The 20,527-nt window shown below is 35.5% G+C and overlaps 1 protein-coding gene across 1 annotated transcript in view; it reads left to right on the top strand.

Moving 5' to 3' along the window:
* Positions 1 to 20,527, top strand: part of COBLL1 (cordon-bleu WH2 repeat protein like 1) — a 75,322-nt gene that overhangs the window by 52,605 nt on the left and 2,190 nt on the right. Inside the window, exons 8-13 of the mRNA XM_065750437.1 lie at positions 6,184 to 6,325; positions 6,962 to 7,030; positions 12,029 to 12,290; positions 14,670 to 14,758; positions 15,365 to 16,983; positions 18,924 to 19,106. Of these exons, the coding sequence (XP_065606509.1) occupies positions 6,184 to 6,325; positions 6,962 to 7,030; positions 12,029 to 12,290; positions 14,670 to 14,758; positions 15,365 to 16,983; positions 18,924 to 19,106 (2,364 nt within the window). The remainder of the gene's footprint in view (positions 1 to 6,183; positions 6,326 to 6,961; positions 7,031 to 12,028; positions 12,291 to 14,669; positions 14,759 to 15,364; positions 16,984 to 18,923; positions 19,107 to 20,527) is intronic.

Raw genomic sequence — 20,527 nt, forward strand, 5'->3', positions numbered from 1 at the left:
TGACAATTGTGATGTGAAAGGCAACCCATCTTTTGGTAGCTATGCACAGCTGTCACACCACAAAATGAGGAAAAATGAAGAATGATGGACTGTGACCAGGGAACTGTTTATAGAACTGAGTATCGGCTTCAGTGCAATTGGAAATGACAGTGGCAACACTGGAATATTGCAAAGTTTGTGTAAGGCAAGTCCCACAAATGCTCATGCAGGAAGAGAAAGAATACCATGTGCAAAGCTAGAGTCAAAACAGCAGTCCAAAAAGAGACAGTGTGTCAATTTTCCACTGAAGAAGCAGCCCACAGTGGGTAATGTGATGTGCACTGTCTTTTGGGATAGTAAAGGTGTAATCCTTCCAGATTTCCTGGATCTTGGACAAACCCTCAACTCTGACCTCTATGTCATTATACTAACTAAACAGAAGGCTTGAATTTCCAGAGTCAGGCCAGAGAAGAACACAATTATTCTCTTGCAAAACAATAATATCAGGTCATACCTGTTTGAAGACCATGGAGAGTATTGCCGATCTTGGCTAGACTGTCCTACCATACCTACCATATAGTCCAGAATTAGTCTTTTCTGACTTCTGTCTGTTTGGGCCAATGTTGCATGGGCAACATTTTCCTTTCCAGGCTCTTGGTCATTGCTGGCAAAAGTGCACAGCTAATGGCGGTGACTATGCTGAAAAATAGTGTTTTGTAGGAGAGAATTTGCTCTATCAAATAGTGCTATTGTGGTCCTTATATCTGTTCTAGTTTTCATGGAAGTAAATAGGAAGCATTACTTTTGGAGCAACCTATACACGTTCTGTTAAGTATGATCTGTTGAATGAAGGACTGCAAGAGTACATATACTACTCAGCTTGATCAGGGAACTGTTAAACAGTATAAACAATCTAGATGATGCAATTGAATCTACCTGCAGTAATCTTGGAGTTGACATTAAACTGAGAGGAGAGGTAGGTATCCCTGAAGAACCACCATTCTGAGAGATCATGACAGTCTGGAACAGAGCGGGCTTTAACAATGATGCATGTGAAAATCTCCATCTGGAAAGGAGTAATCTCAAGCAGCAGTGTCAGCAAGGGGTCCAGCTGTGTGATTGATTGTTCCACTTTGATTCCAGTGTACTTGATAATTTTTAGTCCATAATTGTATTACTACATCCAGATTTGGTTCTTGCAGTTCAAGGGAGAGATTATAAACACGCCAGGGTGCAATGAGGAGGCACCATGATGTTTAAAGATTGAAAACTTAATGTTCTAGTAAAAACTAGACTATTTACTGCCACTGTTCTAATACTTAGAAGTACCTCATCATAAAAATGTGTGGTAACTGGATTAACTTACATACTTCAGTTAATTCAGAGGAGATGCATTCAGATATAATAAGAAAATTCTTCACTATGAGAACAATTGAACAATGAAATTCTCAGAGACGTGGTAGAATCACTTTAATAGAAAGTATGTAGGCTCCTGAATAACCTAGGACCTTACTTTTAGCAGAACGTTGGACCAAATGATGTCCAGAAGTCCCTTCTACCCTAGACTTTTCTATTTCATGTGGATGATCCATACTCTTGATTTTCAAAACTGTACATATATAACTAGGAGAACAGAAAAAATATAGTAGAACAGCATCGCTAACATAAACCTCCCAACAGATTGAGCACAAATTGAGTAATGCTGGCAATAGGAAGACTTGGAAGCTTGTTTATTAGTTGTTCCACTAAAGTCTCTAAAATAAACAGAAGGTACCTCTAGATGGTGAGAATTCTGGTTTCACTTAACTGTAAAATAGAAAAACAGTTCCCTTACTAACAGTGTTAGGTGAGGGACAACATAAAATAACATTAATAAAATAATTATACTTAGGTAGAAGTGTTGTCTGAGTGATGACTGTGTCATTTGCAGCTTTTAAATTAGATTGGGCACTATCTTAATTATACAAGGAGAATCAGTTTTTACCTCGATAATTGTTATTTTAGATACAGAATTTGAAATGAGACAAATGAGCACTGTAGAATAAAATCAATTTTGATAGTTGTGTTTCTTTATCTGTATCAAACGTATTAGTAGTTCTTCAAACCTAATTGAACAAGCAATCTTTTAGTCCAATTCATTTATCAGTAATGCAGCAAGTACAACAGTCATACTAGATAATTATGTTCTACTGTAAATGATATAAAATCTGCTCTTTCCTACTCCTCACAGTTGAAAATGTGTGTCATGCTGCCACATCTTCAAGTCTAGTTCAGGTTACTATCCAGGATATCTGGTGTGTTTGCTAGGCTCTCATTATGTCTGGGAGTTCCGCTGTTATTGCGGTGTCCCATTATATAGCTTTTAAGAATACCTAAATTTTGAAGTCTTCTGTTTATTTAGCAGCCTGGATGCATAATTCCTTCAATGGAGAAGGATCATCTTCTGTGTGTGCATTATTATAGGCAAATCTCTTTTTTAACGTCTGCATTTTTGCCTTGATAAACTGTTTGCTTTGTCTTGATAGAAACATGCCAAAGTCATAGCATTAGACAGCAGTGAAATGAGCCAACTTTAAGGGAACAGTGTTCTCACTGTTGTCTTTCTTCAAATTCACAGTGTATTGTAGCCCAATTTCTCACAGTAAAAAAAGCGTTTTAACGTTTACTTCCTTCAGCTTCATTGCTTCTCTTATTTTAAAAAAGGAACTACTTTCTCTTTACATGCACATTTATCTTAATTTCATATCAGAATGGATTTTTTTTCCACCTCAATTTCAGAATGTTTATGTAACTAGTTTTTGAAGATGTTTTCCTATTTCTAGGTGAGAAATTAGTGTGATGGATGTAAGGGTATAGTTTTTACAAATTATGTAGCATGATTTGTTCTTTGCAAGACAGGAGATGACTAGTACAGCTTAAGTGCCGTATTTTGGTCTAGTAATTTCAATGTTAAATCAAACTGGAAAATCCATCCCTTACATATTGGTTCTAATTTTGGGCAAGATGGCTCTTGCCAGAAGTATGTTTAGAGCTAGCAAAGTTTAAGCACATAATGCATTCTGTGTATCTTCTCTTTTCATAAAAGTGGATGAAGTATTCTAGTAATAGACATTTTTTTAAAAGAAAAGCGTTTCTTTTAAATTGCTATTTTCTTCCAAATGCTTTTTTATAAAAAGTAAATAGTGATCTCTCTCTCTCTCTCTCTCTATATATATATATATATATATTAGTGTCTCCTTATACTGTTTCCAGTTACTATAAAAAAGCATATGTAAGCTATGCTTGGATGAGGATGAAGATTTTTAGTCAAAACATGTACAGTTTAGAATGATGGATAGAACATCTCAACTGTAGAAATACAGCTTGCTTTTCTTTACTCAACTGTAACTCTTAAAGAAATTGAAATCTCCAGTCTCCCTGTTAGAAAAGAAAAGAAAGGAGGAGTGGGAGGAAAATACAGGGGCTAGGAAGCAACTAAAGCATTAAGTGTTCCTGAAAAGGTTTATTAGTCAATGTCATGGAACAACTTGGAAGATTGCTGAGGGGGATGAGTTCCAAACTTCAAAAGTTAGACCAGAAGCTCAGTAAAGCAAGGATACAGCAAGCACCATGGTGATGTGAACCTTAGGAGGTCTTCATTAGAGCCAGTGCTCACTGTGGGATGGCATTGCTCAGAGCAGCCTGTGGTCTTTTGCTTAAGCTCTCCTGAAGGCTATCTGATTTAATTTGGAATTGATGTGAATACTGCATCCATCTATGACTCCTATATACTAAGTACCTGACTTTATCCCCATTTTTATTTTTTATTTTTATTTTTTATTTTTATTTTTTATTTTTATTTTTTATTTTTATTTTTTATTTTTATTTTTTATTTTTATTTTTTATTTTTATTTTTTATTTTTATTTTTTATTTTTATTTTTTATTTTTATTTTTTATTTTTATTTTTTATTTTTATTTTTTATTTATCTCTTGTTGTACTAGCAAGTTTTATAGCTAGAGTAAATGTGCACAATTTAGACAAATGGTGGGAGAGATTAGTAAGGTTTGGATTCTTGTACAGAATGCCGTGAACTGAGATTTTCCAAATATATTATGTTCTTTCTTTCTTTCCAATAGGGTAGAGGTTTATTGGTTCATTTATAGTACTTAGACTAAGTAGAATTATTTTAGAGAGCTTAATCATGAAATGGAATTAGGCATTATAAGAGTAAATACAACATTTTTGTTCCTCTGTTTTTGATTTTTTTTAATTTTTAATTAGTATTTTATTTTTAATTTTTCCTGCTACAGTTGTCTGTGTGCTTGTACAAAAGGAAGAAAGGAACTCTAGTAGTATGGTTAGCAATGTGCTTTGTTATTTCATTCCCTTGTGTAGCCTTTTCTAAACCTACTCCCTTGAAACACAAGGGATACTGATGATATGAAAATACATACATATTGACCAATTTTGTATGGTATGCTTTTGAACACACTGAAATGTTCCACTATATTCTTTCCCCAGTACTTAATGTTTTTCTTCTATTCCATCAGCTGCAAACTAGCTAGGTTTAATTGCCTTTTTGCTTTTCTAAAATGCTAGGAAGGGTCAGGCACCACATCTGCCATAGCCTAGAGAGGCTGGAACGTGGGAAGCAATGGTCTCTGTAAGAGTTGGCTTAGGCTGGTGTGGGATTTGGTGCCAAATGCGTCTGTGCATGTTTCAGGCTAAAATGTTTCATATCCATGCTTGTTTTTTCCAGGATGAGGAACATGTAAGTGTGGAAAGTGGAAATCTTTTGTTGCGGAAATTAAGACAAAAGTGTTTACATCTGTTTCTTCTTTAACTTCAGGGATTCTAACATGAACTTTAATTAAAGTGCAACTGATAAAGTGCTGGCTATCACTGGCAGTTGGTATGACAAATGAATGCCCAGATCTGCATTCTGAAACTTTGTCAAACATATCTCAGTACCATTATTTTTTCCATCTGTTTAAAGTACTATTTTCACATTACAGTCTTTGTTAGGATTTGAAAGCTCTTAATATTCGTATGTTGAGTAATTCCTGAGAAAATCTGTTCAACACTTGAACTGTAACTGGAACATTTAGTACTTTATTGAAATCTCTTCGCAAACCGTTTATTTCTTTGAATGCAAAGGGCAGTAGAGAGGCTTATAAAAATCTCCTAGGAGTATTTGTGCTCTTATACTGAGAATGTTATTCCCGCCCTACACATAGACCCTTTCTTGTGCAGGTGGAACTCCGGTGACATGTGTTTCGCTGAGTGAGCGAGCATAGAGCTCAGTGCCACCTAGGTCAGCTGAGGGTGCAGACCTCCGAACAGAGCAGCAGTGTGTGTGTGCAGAATGGAAGGCCAGCAGCCTGGAGAGTAGATACCACAAATAAAGAAATAGAACCTACCCAACAGCAAGATAGGAATGATTTAATAATTAAAAATCCTATTTTGTGGAAGTAATATTAAATTTGACATTCCATACTGCAAAAATTCAGATCTGAATACTATTAATTTACTGTCCTGTAGAAGAGTTTGGAAACTGTGAATGAGAGACTATAAATGTGTAAAGTGATTTTTTTTTTGTGTGTGAAGTTTTAGTCCAGGATCTGACTTATTAGAAAGTATTCAATCATGCAAGTATTTTTTTAATTAGGAGTGGAGTACTATGCCCATATCCTCTGCTGTTCTTAAAAGAGCATTTCACCTTGCACTTTGTTTTTTTTTTTTTTTTTTTTTTGCCTTAAAACCTGGAGCCCTACTTTGATGTAAAAGATGTGATGCTCTGGCATTAGAGTGACTGGCAGAAAAACCGTGAATATTTTGACATCACTGTTTCTTACAGTGCAGTAGAGCATCTGAGTAGAGTATCTTATTTCTGTTGTGTCTAACAGAAGGAAACATTCTTTCATAACTATTTTAGCTACTTTTAGAGGTTTGTTTGAATTTTGTACCATGGCCTCAGTAGGGCATAAAGAGATACAAATGCTCTTTTATGTTATATGTAACAACTGACTTTTTCTGCTGTCTTGCACCTCTATGTATATATTCAATTACTCTAGAATATATTTTCTAGGATTTCTTTCACTATTTTTAATTTGAAGAAGATACATTTGGAGAATAATTACAAGAGCTATTCCTTTAGCTTTCATTGATGATAATCATTTTCTTATATAATATATATATTTTCTTATATCATCTATATTCTTAGGCCCCTTCAGGACTAGTAAGAAAAGGTTCGCTGCCTCTTAGTGACACAGCTTCTGTGAGCTCTCTACGACGGATGAAGCGCAAAGCACCCTCACCACCCTCTAGGACACCAGAAGATCAAAGTGAAAACAGTAATGAGACTGGTAATCTTTTTATACTCTTTAATTGGGAGGCAATAAGAAGGTATAGCAATTTGGCTAAACATTAAAGAAATACTACCCAATAAGAGAAGAACTTTCAGTAAAAATATGAGTGTTAAAGGTCTTCAGATTGTAGGGCAGTGATAATGCTATAAGTTTGTAGTGTGAAAAAACAAAACTTTTAGGGCATGAAGATTAGTATCAAATAGGCACACTCACCCGATTTTTTTTATTGTTAGGTTAACTATAGCAATTGTTTTTGTGTTACACATATGAGGAGAGAAGATTTGCTTCTCCGCATCAGAGAGGGATTAATAGAGGGGTTTAATTAATTAATAGGAAATGGACGACGAAGAAGAATTTTTGTTCTTGACTTCTGTTCTTTTATAATTCTTTCATTTGATCAAAAAGTCAACTCTATGAGGAACAAAAATACCTAAGATTTTATTATAAATTTCTTTTATTATAATCTAAATTATTATAATAAATGTCATATAAATATGACAAAATGCACTGGTTACTTATGAGAAGGTGCGTATCTTGAGGAACTCACCAGTCTGTAAGATCATAATTCAACATATTATATAGAAATGGAGAGACAACATTTGTTACTTGACTTATCATGTATTACTTTTGCAGTAACAGAGTCAAGAGAACCAATCCCTACTGAAATGGAAGGAAGAGCTGCTGAAATGCAGTCTGAAACAGGTTGTTTTTTTTTTTCCCCAAACATATCAGTTAAATGTATGTCATAATAAACTGCTACAATTTGTAATAATAAATTACTATACTGTAGATATAGATATGGGGACAAGTTCGTACTAATTTTAGCATGCATCAATTAAATCAACGTTTCAACTGAAAGACAAATAGAATTTTCTATAATAATGATGTGTTTGCTGTCTATAGAAACAAATAGAGTAAATTATGCATTGATCTCTGTGCTTCACATTGAAGAAACTAAATATTATCCCCTTTTTCCCAAAAAGACAAGGCAATAATGACTTTTGTATATCCCATAACAAAATGTTCAAAAGCTAAAACCCACTCTTGTTTCAAGAATCCCATTGTGCTGCCCTTAACCTGTGTAACCTTAGGGGTAGGAGAGAATCTGTGCTGCTTTCTGTTTTGAATCAGAGTGTGTGAGGCTCATGTATTTCTGTGCTAGCTGATAGGAACTGTAATATATTAGTTTTCCCACTAGTTTATTGGAATTGTCCATCAAAATGGTGATTGGAGTGGTTAAGGAGAAAAAACAACAACACAAGCCAAACCAAAAGCACCACAGGAAGACTAGAAAATGTCAGCTGCTGCCTTAGGTCTCTGGTACAAGAAAAAAAGAAAAAAAACCAAACAAAATACCTCAGAAACATCAGTAATGAGTAAAATAAACAGTATAAGTATAAATAAACAAAGTATAAGCAGAAGCTTGTGTTGTGTAATCTGAATTTGAAAATCTGACAAATATATGGATATTGCTTTTCCTAGTTGTAGCAGAAGGAAGGTAGTGAATTATAATTGAGTGAATAATTCTTAATATTTATTATTACTTAGTTTTCTGTGTTAAAGGCTGTGTTCATCTACATGTGATGGATCTAACATGAAGAGCAAGGTTATCACTTAATATTAAGCTTTTTGTTTTGTGTTCTTGAGCTTGTTTCTGTCTTAAAATAAATGGATTATTAGAATTTCTGCATTTCCCATGAGTGTAATATCTTAAGTGCTGCATAGATAAACAGTCCTGAGTTTCTTAGAAATAGCTTGTTCGTTTTTCCGTAGACTTAGTAACCTCTGTTTTAGGTATTTGATTTTTTTTTTTTGTGATTAAAAATTTATTCTGTAACATAGAAAGAAAAAAAATAATCATCCTCATTGGGTTTAAAACAGCCTATGTGAGGCTTGGGATTTACTTCCACAGTTACTGACATTTTTTGTTCTCCAGTTCTACTTGTGGTGTCTTCTTGTATTCTTATAATGTCCTTTGCTGAAGACTTAGTGCAATCCATTTTTTTTTATGCAGAGGTGAGTTACATAGCACAGCCTCAGTTCTTTTTGATTGTTTTTTCCTCATGGGATACTACTGCTCTCTGGTGGCATCTCTGAAAGTGTCTAGAGTCCTCTTTGTAAAGGGTCCCTTTAGTACCTGCTGTGAGAACCAATATTCACCTGAAGCACTCTTGCTATTCTTTACTTCTTCCTATTCTGAAAGTTATGTATCAAATTTGGGCATTTTTTAAATAGATAAAATAGTTCAAAACCTCTTTAGTTGTGAAATTGGATATAATTTTAGCATTACATTAACTCAGTAGTTTCCTCTGTTTTTGTTAATACTGCTTGAATTGTCAGGGTTGTAGAAGCATTGAGTTTTTTGATCAGCTGTGACTTAATGTTCTGAAATCAGTTATGTTTCACATTACTCCTTTAGCAAATAAGTAAATTTAAGTAATGAAAGTAGAGTTGCCTTCTGCCCAATGTTGAACCATTATGAGCATTCAGTAAAGGTAATTTGGTGTCTTAGTATTGCATAGCTAGTAGCGCTGTGTTCATTAGTTGGAACTATGCTGTATAGTTCAGAATAGGCAACATTTGAAAACAGACTGTACCTTGATAAAAGTGGTATGAAGACATCTACCAGAATAAACATTTAAGGAGAATTAATTTGAACATTTGGAATTATAAAGAACAATTTATTCTGTTATGTTTTTTTTTTGTTCCCCTTCCCAAAGCTTAATTCTTTCAAATTTTTTCTAAGAGAGAAAGTAAAATTCTTAAAGAGAAGTTACAGATTTTTACATGATTTTACATTAAACAAATCCCTTAATTTAATGTTCTTGGTTAAAGATTCTCTTAAAAAGCTTTTCAAGGAATATAGAGCTGAGCAAAATCACTGCTGGATTTACACGATATAGTCAGTCTTTCTGACAGATACTAACAAGTGTAAAAAGGCACAAACAAATGTCATTCTGTTATCTGTTGTATTCTTACAGACTTAAAGGACACTTGTAGTTGGTAAAGCAGTTATCGGGTATTCACAGTGCCATCCTGTAGATTTTAACAATATTCTTTTAGTACTGTTTACCATGCAGTGATAAAATTGCGCAAGATAAAAATGCAGTTTCTTATATATGTATTTACATACAGAGTACATAAACAGTAAGGGTGCAATGTGTACTCAGTGAATTACTGTAAGTAATTCTTAGTGACGCATTGCATATAAATCTCTAAAGGAAGGATTTGGAAAAAAGTCATAAAATCCAAACTGTTCATCTGCATGATGTAAATGAAGGATGGTTATTACATGTTGTAATTGAATTTGGTACATAAACACTTCATTCTGCTGCAACACTGGCTGCCTAGGTCTGCTAGTAACAGTAACAGACTTAAAACTGCTAGCTGAAACTAAATCTAAGCCAGTCTGATAGTCTGCTGATGATGCAGTAGAGAGAGCACTTTATAAAAAAATATGTAGGTTTGCTTTTCCTTTTTGTTGTTTTGGATTATACATTTGTAGTTTAGTCTTGGAAGCAATCCTAGCACAGCAAGAGATGGCTTTCATGTAGGATTAAAGTCAGTAGTATCTCCTACCCACTCAAGCTAATCTCATCCCATCAGTATAGGAACAGAAATTTAGTGTACTAACTTCACCTTTGTTATAATTCTTCAGAGCAAGAATAACAGAGATGACTGCATTGACTAGGTATAAAGCTATAGCAACTTCAGAATTGTTCTGTTTGTCTTGTTAGAAGTCCTGGCTGTGCTTTGTTGTATAAGTCAAGTTCCACAAAGTATTAGACTGAAGGTCTTAGCCTTTGTTCCACGGTTTCAACAACATTCTGGTTGTTGGTGGCTCAAGGTTCATGGCATCTAGGAGCTAAACTGAGCCTCTGGGATGCTGCAAGGTCACTTAACAATTGTAATAATGTTCACTCATTTTCAAGCATAGTAGTTGTCGTCTGTGAGGAAGATGTTGTCTTGAGGCCTTGTTATAGGTTGTGGGTTAGTCTCAGCAGATTTGATATTTGCCAGCATTCTGCTATTACTGAAATTTTCTCATGAGGTATTTGGCTGCTTGTATGATTTTACACCAAACTGAGGATCAAATAGATGGGGGAGAAGGAGGGAGGAAGAAAAAATGGCCTTACTGGATGTGAAGTCCTAAGGAATCCCTTTGATATCAGCACGTGTGCTTAAGTAATATGTAAGGAGTTCACTTATACCATTTTGCAATTTTGCACCTCTTTCCTTGGTGATCTAGATTAATTCTGCACTCAGCTCCATGACACATTGATCACAGTGCTTAGTCTAAAGCTGCAAAGCATTATTACAAGAGAGCGATGTAAAAAACTAACTAGAATTAAGTACTAAAATGCTTGGCTTTTGTAGTTGCTCTGCTACTGTGAATGTGTTCAGTAATGCCATTACTGAGCTCTAAAGACCATGCTGGGAAAAGCAACATTTTTGTTCTCAGTTGAGACTTTCTCCAAGTCGCATACAGGTCTCTGTTTTTTTTTTCTGTCTTTAGTGTTACTTCTGTAGAAGTGCTGGATCCGCTGTAGGATAACGTTTTGTGCAGTGAAGTTGGTCTAAGATTTATTTATTTTTTAAAGAAATATGCTCTGGGTTCTCCTTATTTTCAGGCTTACTTGCTTCAAGCTAATATTTTGTTTTCAATCTTAGCCTTTGTGTTGAGTTGGATTGTGCTTTGAAACTTGCTGATTCAGCCCACTGCATTAATAGGTATTGATGTATGCAAAGCTAACAAGAATACTGTTTGGATCAGAGTGCACTGCTTATATATGGCTCTGTTATTTCCATGTCACCATATCGCCATATGTAGATGAAATCATTGTTATTTTACTTTTTTTTTTGCAGAATGCAAGTTGCAAAGCCAAGAGGTTAATTGTATGATCTACCTACTAATACTTGAAAAATATGAATCAGCATTCTTGCTGTAGGAAGATTCCTGGCAGGAAAGTAAAGCCAGAGACAATTCCTCTGGAAATAATAAAAAAAAAAAAATACTATATTTATCAGTCTAACATCAGTTGCACCCTCTTATGTGTCCTAAACCAGTACCTCAGCCTTTTTAATTATGGTCTAGCTGAAAAATTCATATTTTTATGCTCTTCTGTGTTTTTTGTTGTTGTTGTCTTTTTGTTTGTTTGTTTTGCACAGGCAGTACATAAACCTCATCTATATATGTTTTAATATTCTTGGTATGATTATGGGAAAATTTTGATAGTGGTGAACAAGCTTGTTCTAAACATTGGCTAAGTTCAGAATTGGTTTGATTTTTAGTTCTGTAATCTACTTATTCTGATATAAAAGAACCATTTATTTTAAACCTCATTGGATAGCTAATGAAAATTGTTAGAAATCTGTCTGAAATAAACTATCTGCCTCTATGATATTCATTACAAATATTTTCATCTGTACTAATTCAGTCCTTGAAATAAACAAAGGAAAACATTATGCAGTAGTTACAGATGCAGAAACAGATGGACAGTGGCGTGATGATAAGCTGAAAAGAACTAGAAAACGCTATGAAATTAAAACTGAGTCCTTATTTTTTCCTCCTCCCTAAATTATGAAGAAAATTCTCCTCAGTTTTCCTTCATCAAACTACTTAGTTTGACTTCACAGTCCCTTTGCATCTATGCACTGAAGGTGCGTTTCTTTCTTTTTTTCTTCTCTTTGTGTGCATAGGTGCAAGGACCTCAGAATACAGCCTGGAAGAAATTGATGAAAAGGAAGAGATGAGTGTGCAAGAGGGAGAGGGAAGTCAAAGTATAGACACCTCTCTCAGGACAAGAGAGGTTACTGCAACAACCTTCAGCTCTACTGAGGTACCACTGGAAACTGAAAGAAATGATCGTGCTTCATCAGTTCCTGTTCCTGGCACTGTTTCTTTAGATAATTCACAAAGCTTCAAGGAAGAAAAACAAGAAAATATGAGTACAGATGGCAAGTAAGTACGCTTTGTGACAAATAAAGGAGCATTGGAGAAGGAATGGGGGAGGCAAGTAAAATGCAGGGTACTGTTTCATTGTGGCATGTAGAGTAGAGAATTGTGAGAAAGGAATTAGCTTAATATGCTTAGCTTTCTTTCTGGCACTTTTCTGGACGCAGTACTTCATATGAGGCCTTTCAACGTAACTGATAAAATGTTCTGCTGGTTATTCTGTTTAAGTCATCCTTTCCTTACTACTAAAACAGTCAGACTCCAGAAAGGCTGAACCCATCTCTAAAATATCCAGCATTATTACTACAGCAATTTGCTGAGTAGGGGAGGGAATAGGGTGCATGGAGCAAAGTGGATTAATTAAATTATCATTTAAAAGTTCATTCTTATAATTGGTGTATTTGGTATATTTGCTATAGCTCATCAATTACCTATTGTTCTATGTTTTTGTTTTTTTCTTCATACATTAGCCCGTTATCTTGATCTATCTTTATTCATCTGCTCTCAGGAAAAATGAGAATTGACACGTTACTTCCCTTAAACACTCCTTTGCTGGTTACTTCCCCTTTAACTCCTTTGGTGATGCTGTAGCTTTGCCCTGTAGCATTTTTATTAAACTTTCTACTTTGCAGGTTCCCAACATGAGTTAGTGCCTCCTTCAAATGAATGTTGATTGTCCTGAGAAGTCCCATTGTGTTAATGTAATTCACTATTTATGTGTTCCCTGGGGCAGCTGAACTGGTTACTGTTCCCAATTTAAATTGCAAGAATTATTTCAATTATTGTACTGAAGCCAAAATGTGTGAATGCTACAGTAGCTAAAAACTTTGAAGGTAACACAGAGAGCTTTGAACTGAATTTCAAGGGTCTTTCTGTCAATTCATAGCAAAGAAGGTTTTTGCAATTTCTTTGTTCTGTCCTGCATACTGTGCCAGTTGCTTGGGTGTGTCTGCTCTGTGAGGAACTATTTGTCATTTTTAAGTGTTCTCACACTTGCAAATTATCAGACCTGTATTACTATGCCAGTTTGGACAACTGTCATGGGAATATTTCCTCATGCCTGTCCCTTAACTAAATTCTAATAGCCTTCTGTGGCCTATAATACTGTTGAGTATCATCTAGTATACACTGCACTGTAATTTCAGAGTTTGGAAATCCTTTCCCTCATGCAATATCACAGTGATGAGAATGAGAGCTAGGGTTTCCCTGACATTTGTTTTTGAGAATCTTATGGTAATTCAGATTTTTTTAAAATATGTCTGACGACTTTGATACTCCAACATTTTGTGACTTGTTTCCTTTTTCTTTTCTGGTTTGTTTTTAAACAGTTCAGTCCATTGCAAATGGCTGTCATTCAGTCCCTTAGCTCTGTTCAAGGGGATGAAGATAGGCAAGAGTACAGAGGGCAGGAATGAGCTTTAATATTCTTCCAGAAAACTTTGAAAATTTATATTTAGCAACAGCATGTTTGGGATTGTACAGGCAACATGAGGATGGATAATTCATTGTTTGAAATGATTCAAAGCAGATACTTAATTTCATGATAGTGATTCCTAGTGATAACTAATACATTGGATGTGGCAAATGAATTCGAATCTTCATAATGACAGCATTAGTTACTATAGAAAATAGAAGTATCACAAACAGAGATAGAAGTTTGAACTTCTGATAGGCTTTTTAATGAGAAATTTTAAATATGTTGGCATTTTTAACTTAACTTTTGAAATCAAATACTTAGTATTTCCTGAAAAGAGAGGATTTTTTTTTCCAGCACTTAACGGTTCTTTTGTCCCCTCTGATCATAGGACAAACGTATGCATGTGCAAAATGTTTAATATGCCAGTAACATATTTTATGCATATTTCTTTGCTCTTCTCAAGATATTTCTTGAAAGGAGCAGAATATCTTTCATTAGTATTTCAAAAAGTCTGTACTGCACAGTTCATATGCAGTTGGTGTCTCATGCAGTTCCCTGCAGATTATGCTGGAGACAGAAATCAAAGACATCATAAATGTTGGAGGATGTCATAAGACTTCACATTTAAGAATGTTGTTAAAGAATGATAAGCCACTGCCTTAGTGATTCACTGAAACTTGAGTTGTAACTGGAATGGGGTTTCTTCAAAGTGCACGAATAAACAAAGAGGAAAAGGAAAACTGATCATGTTACACATGCATAAGAGAGTGAAACTGAATGTCATTTTGGTAAAATTTCGTAGCAGCATTTCCTCTCATTAAAAAAAATATTCTGTTGAGTACTCCAGTGTTTGGCAGAATGATTTCTCCATCTGTGTTTGGAGAACATTGCCAGTTCTCTTGCATCTTTTCTTCTGTTTACTGAAATGAATGATACCAACATATTTAATGTACTGTTGTGCTTTGTAGAGAACTACAGGCTCCTCAGATAAGCAGTGACCAAGCTGCATTTGAGAAAGATGGGAAACTTAGAATTTTGGAACAAAATAAAAAATATGGTGAGTAGTTCCCATTCCCACTCATTTTGTTGAAGAAAACTTCTCTATTCCTTTTAAGACAATTAAAATGCTGTCAACTCTTGAATCATGATCATCAGATTATTTTCTTTATACTACCTCTAGCTCTGGTATATTCTCTTTGAGATGAATTGACAAGAATTGGCTGCAGTTTTGTAGTTGTTTGTAAAGTTAACAAACATTTTTAATATTGAAATCATGGAACAGAAACCACAAATATGGAACTAAATAAAAACTGCATCTAATTTAATACTGAATAGGCTGTGAATTCCGCTTACTGGATCCTACTATAGTCACCTGAAATTTATTAGCACTTCTAAAATGATTCTAGAGTAGGTTTTTTATTTATTCATGCATGACACCAGAAGCTTGATAATAAAGGAAGAATACCTGAGTAAGAAGAGAATTTTTCAGTAATATTAGGCAAATATATCTATAGCTTTTAAAAGTAATTGTTAAGGAAAGTAATAATAGTGAGGAGCTAGTCCTTGTAGTTAAATTTGCTGAATGCTTGGAACTTAGTGATCTAAGTGCAAAGGTTAAACCATTTTGGCATCTGTATTAATTTCTGGAATCTCACTTTTAAAGATCACTGTGATAGAGCACTCATTCCAACAAATGAAAGGGAAGAAGAGCAGACGGTGAAAATTGAAGCAGTAGATTTTAGAGAAAACAGCAAGCTTGAAGTTGACAGACTATCAAACTGTCAAACGTCTAAAAATGACATCACCATAAGTCATAGGAATTATACTCAACTGATTCCAGGAAAGCAGGATCAGAAAACAAGTCAAACAAGCCTGGACACAGTAAAAACTCAGGATGTTGCAATTCAGACAGGTCCATTGGTTAGCAATTTGGGAAGGACTGCGCAGAAAGAAATGATCATTCCTCAAGAATATGAATCATCCACATTCGAAAGAATGGTCCATCAACGCAATACAGACACAAACAACCCTCGTCTTCAAGTGATGCAAGGAATACATAAGGATGAAGAAATTTCAACAGAACAAAATCTTCAGAAGCAAGAAGTTTCTTATGAAAAAATGATACCTGTGAAAGATGAAATTCGTATTTGTACAAACGGCAGTAATGCTATTTCATCAGAAACAATTGCAAGAACTCCAGATGGGTCTCCTGTAAAGGGTTACCCTGTTTATAGACAGGGCACAAAACCTAAACCTAAGCCTGCTAATGAAATTACAAGAGATTACATACCAAAAATTGGAATGACTACTTATAAAATTGTGCCTCCTCCAAAATCCTTGGAAACAATAAAGATCTGGGAATCAGAAGTTTCATCAGATTATACAGAGCAAGAGGTGTCTGCTTCCAAAAACTCTCTGAGGTATGAAGACTCCAAAGAATTCATAATGCAAACTGAGATTCCTCATCTTCCAAAAAGTGCAGGTCACGTACAGGGTGGTTTACAAAATATACCTGCTGCCAGAAATGATCTGCTGCACAGAGTGAACAGCATTTCTGAACATGGGCTTCCATCTGTTGCCAGGATTACCACCGAGATCAATCAAACAGAAACAGTGTCTTCCAAGCAGCATGTCCCACTGATGCTAAGCTTAAGTAATTCAAATGCTTCTTCTGAGACTCAGGAGAAGTCAAATGCATTAAGTCCTACAACTAAGCCTAGTTCTTTTTATCTGCAGATGCAGCGAAGAGTTTCAGGTCATTATGTATCATCTGCAATTGCCAGAAGTACCATTTGTGCTCCTAATTCCACTCAAGATGAAGTTAAAAATAATGAGATGGAAAAAAAAATCTCATCACCTGATGAAACTTCTTTACATATGACAAGTAGCTTCTCTCCTTCAGTAGATGAAGTAAAAAGTGATGATGGGAAAAAAATGGAGTCCCCCACTTCTCCTGTTAAAAACAATAAACCACCAAGTTTTCCCTCCTCTCAGCCAGCGCCACTGAACCTAAAAACTCTAAGAACTTTTGCAGTTCCAAAGCCATACTCTAGTTCGAGACCATCCCCTTTTGCACTTGCTGTTTCCTCAGCAGTCAAAAGATCACAGTCATTCAATAAAACACGTACAATTGCTAGCCTGGCACCAAGAGAAGAATTTCCTGTTGAAATCTCATCTGCCTCTTCTGCAACTGAACTCTCCTCGGCTACTTCTGTGCCTCAAGTGAAAAATAATTCCTTACACAGCATCACAGGAGGGCCACAGAATAGTCTAATGGATAAGGTAAACTTTATTGCTAATGTATTTTTTATTATTGACTCACTGTAAAGTCATTCTCAGCAGAGAAGAGACTTTGGCTAATCTTTGAACTGCTAGCTTAACAGAAAGTGCTGTACTGATGCATTGTAAACATCTTCTGGTGTTTGGGAGTAGTACATTATAAAGAAATACCAGAAAAAGGGAGTGCTAGCTCAGATGAGCACAGTCTCATTCTGAATACTAGGAATAATTACTTCTTGCCATAATTAACATCCGAAACTTTGAAGAACAGTAAATTAAACCATCATTTATACTGTATGCACCTATTTTCATATTCAGAGTGTTTCTGTGCTCTTTATGTTTTTGTATGTTAGATATGTATATTCAGAGAAGGGCAACAAAACTGGTGAGGGGTCTGGAGCACAAGTCTTATGAGGAGCGGCTGAGGGAGCTGGGATTGTTTAGTCTGGAGAAGAGGAGGCTCAGAGGAGACCTTATTGCACTCTACCACTTCCTGAAGGGGGGTTGTGGTGAGGAGGGGGTGGGCCTCTTCTCCCTGATAAATAATGACAGGACGAGAGGGAATGGCCACAAGGTGTGCCGGGGAAGATTTAGATTAGACCTGAGGAAACATTTTTTCTCTGAAGGAGTGGTCAGGCACTGGAATGGCCTGCCTAGGGAGGTGGTTGAGGCACCATCTCTAGCGCTGTTCAAGAAGCGTTTAGATGAGGTGCTAAGGGATTTGATTTAGTAGTTGGGTACGGATAGTGATAGGAGGATGGTTGGACTAGATGATCTTGTAGGTCCTTTCCAACCTAATGTACCTATGAACATATGTATGTTAGTTTCTTTAAATTTGAACAGTGTGATGAGTTTTGCTTCAGGTGTTCATGGCAGAAACACCTGAACCAGGCACAACTGAGTGAGAGAAGTTAAAAAGTCATAAAAATCAACTAAGGTATTAATATTGCAAATGTACAGATGGAAATATACCAGAATTCACAGAGCTGTTTCAAGCTGTTCTGGGAGCTTGATGTATTCATAAGTCTGTGATGTGTAGATGCTGACTGTCTTGCATATTCTGTACAGATCTGCAGTATTCTGGCAAGAGGAAGTACTGTCCGAAACCTTCTATTTTTATAATGACCATTTTCCTCAGGCATGGAAGTTAGAGGCTAATCTTTGTTGAGTAGATTCAAAATACAGTAATGCTTTTCTTACTCTCTGCTTATGGTTCCTTGGCAAACTTCTCAGAGTGGCTTCTTCTGGAATATTTTATGTCAAATTTAGATTTTCATACTAATTCATTAGTAAAATAAATGTTGTGGTGATTATGGGTTTTATCTGGGAATACTTTGTAACTGATTTTTTTTAGATCTTTCAATTCTCAAACAATGCTCAAATATGCTACAATGTGGTGTCAACGAACCTAAATTTAGGTAGTGAGATTTTGTAGCAAAAGCCTGTCAAGTAATCAAGAAGACAAAAACAAGAAACCTACAGAACCCTACAGATCACAACCAGTTGTAATGCTTGAATTTTTTCCAGTTTATTTGAGATATAATTTCAGGTTATAAAATCATGGGGGTTTTGAGTACTTATGATTTTTATTTTTATTTTCCCTTTTGGAAAAGGAATATTATATATTTTAAATATATATTTTTTCCATATCCATATCACTTTGTGGTATCACTCATCACTCATGGAAGAATTACTTCAAATTTTTAATAAGTTTTGTAAGTTCCTTTTCGCTTATATCTTATTTGTTGCTGATAAATTGAAGAATAGTTCCCAAAGCTATAGTTGAAAGATGTCTGATAACTGAGATATTGAACAAAGCAAATACTGTAGTGGCACAGTTTGATACGTGACCTCCTGTGAGTAGACTTTGTTTTTTGCTTGCTGCTGATCACCATTAAAAGGTTTTGGCTTTTTTTTTCCCTTTTTACTTCCTCCCTTTCTAGAAAAGCAGCACTGTGAATAGTGAGCAAAACGTTCAGGCACAGTCAGGTGCCTCAGCTGACCACCCACCCCCTATCATTAGGAGACAAACTTCATTGCCAGTCCAGCGCTCTGACCCAGAACAGATCCACCAGAGCTTGCTGGCTGCAATCCGCTCTGGAGAAGCTGCTGCCAGATTGAAAAGGGTGAGTTTTTGTCATTGCATTCATAATAATGAATTAATGGTACTTCCATCAAAGTTACCATATTAATGCCTGACACTAAATACAGTTATATTCAACATTAAGTGCTATGAAGAAGGTTTCTTAATAGGAAGGAAGGTGGGGAGGAGAGTTCAGTTTTGAAGAATGAACTGATGAATGCACACGCAAAGCTTTGTATGTTCATATATTCAAATGGCACAAAGATATGGTTTTAAGCACATGCTGAGCTGCTTCATCCTAGGCCAAAATAGTTGCAATCTTTTAGAAAAGATAGGCAGATGGGTAGAAGTTTTGAATATTTGTTTTTTTCTAGCTATTAGACTTGATCAGATCCCTAATTCTTCATAACTGTATTTCAAGTCTCCTGCTTGATACTATTAGTAAGATATTTCCCAGTATTTTTTCAATAGTCCTGGAAAGACTGTTTTCCTTCACTCAAGTAAAAACTAAAGCATCTAGCTTAGTTTCTGTCTCCTAAAATGCACTCTCACAGAGTAAAATAGCGCAGACATTAAAATCTATTGTTTTAAATTTCTAACTAGTCAATTTAATGATTTTCTCACACAAAACGCTCTTAACTCAGCATTAATATTTTGCATTTTATATTGAAGAATAATTTCTCATTGCAGAAGCCTGCAAGAATCTCAGTAGGTTTTGGTTTTCTTCCTTTTCCCACTTGAAACTTGAATAAAAGCAAGTAAAGTGTGGTGGGTGGATGTGAGGGTGTTTTTAAATTGATTTTAATAGAAATCTTGGATTTCCCCTAGGATCAAAATATGTCAGTTGATGAGTAGATATTAGCCTGCTTTAAATATATGAGGTTTTGATTTCAGTGTTGCACCGCAGCAGTCTCTCTGAAACTTACAGACTTCCTGGTATTTCTATACTGGATAGGAAAATTGTTTCCTGAAAAGGTTGGAAAAATGCATAATTGGTCAACAACTTGTTAATCATGCTTAACTAGAAGTCAGTAAGAGTGGTACATAATCTGCTGTAGTATTGTTTCTAAGTACTGTATGTTACTAACCACAAGCCACTTTAAAAACAGGTTAAGACGAAGCAAATACTGTATTGTTCAGAGTAGCTTAAAAGGTCACATCTCACCATTCAACCTGAGCTTTTTTTCTGTACCTATTTGCTTGCTCAAGTATATGTAGGCCCCTCTGAAAGTAATGCCTCCTATTTATTTCCATGGAAACTACAAGAGATACAAAGAACACAATAAAAGTATCTAACAAATTCTCATCTCCAAAACACTGTTTTTCTACATAATCACAACCATTATCTATGCATTTTCACCAGCAATGAGCAAAAGCCTACATGCTATGCTTGTTAAAACCTGCACCACGGGAGGAGGGGACCCACTGTCACTACTTGATAAAATGCACCACCTATCACCCCAC

The sequence above is a fragment of the Cyrtonyx montezumae genome, unplaced genomic scaffold (assembly GCF_038088225.1).
Source record: "Cyrtonyx montezumae isolate F1298 unplaced genomic scaffold, pur_monq_1.0 scaffold_7, whole genome shotgun sequence".
NCBI classification, from domain to species: Eukaryota; Metazoa; Chordata; class Aves; order Galliformes; family Odontophoridae; genus Cyrtonyx; species Cyrtonyx montezumae.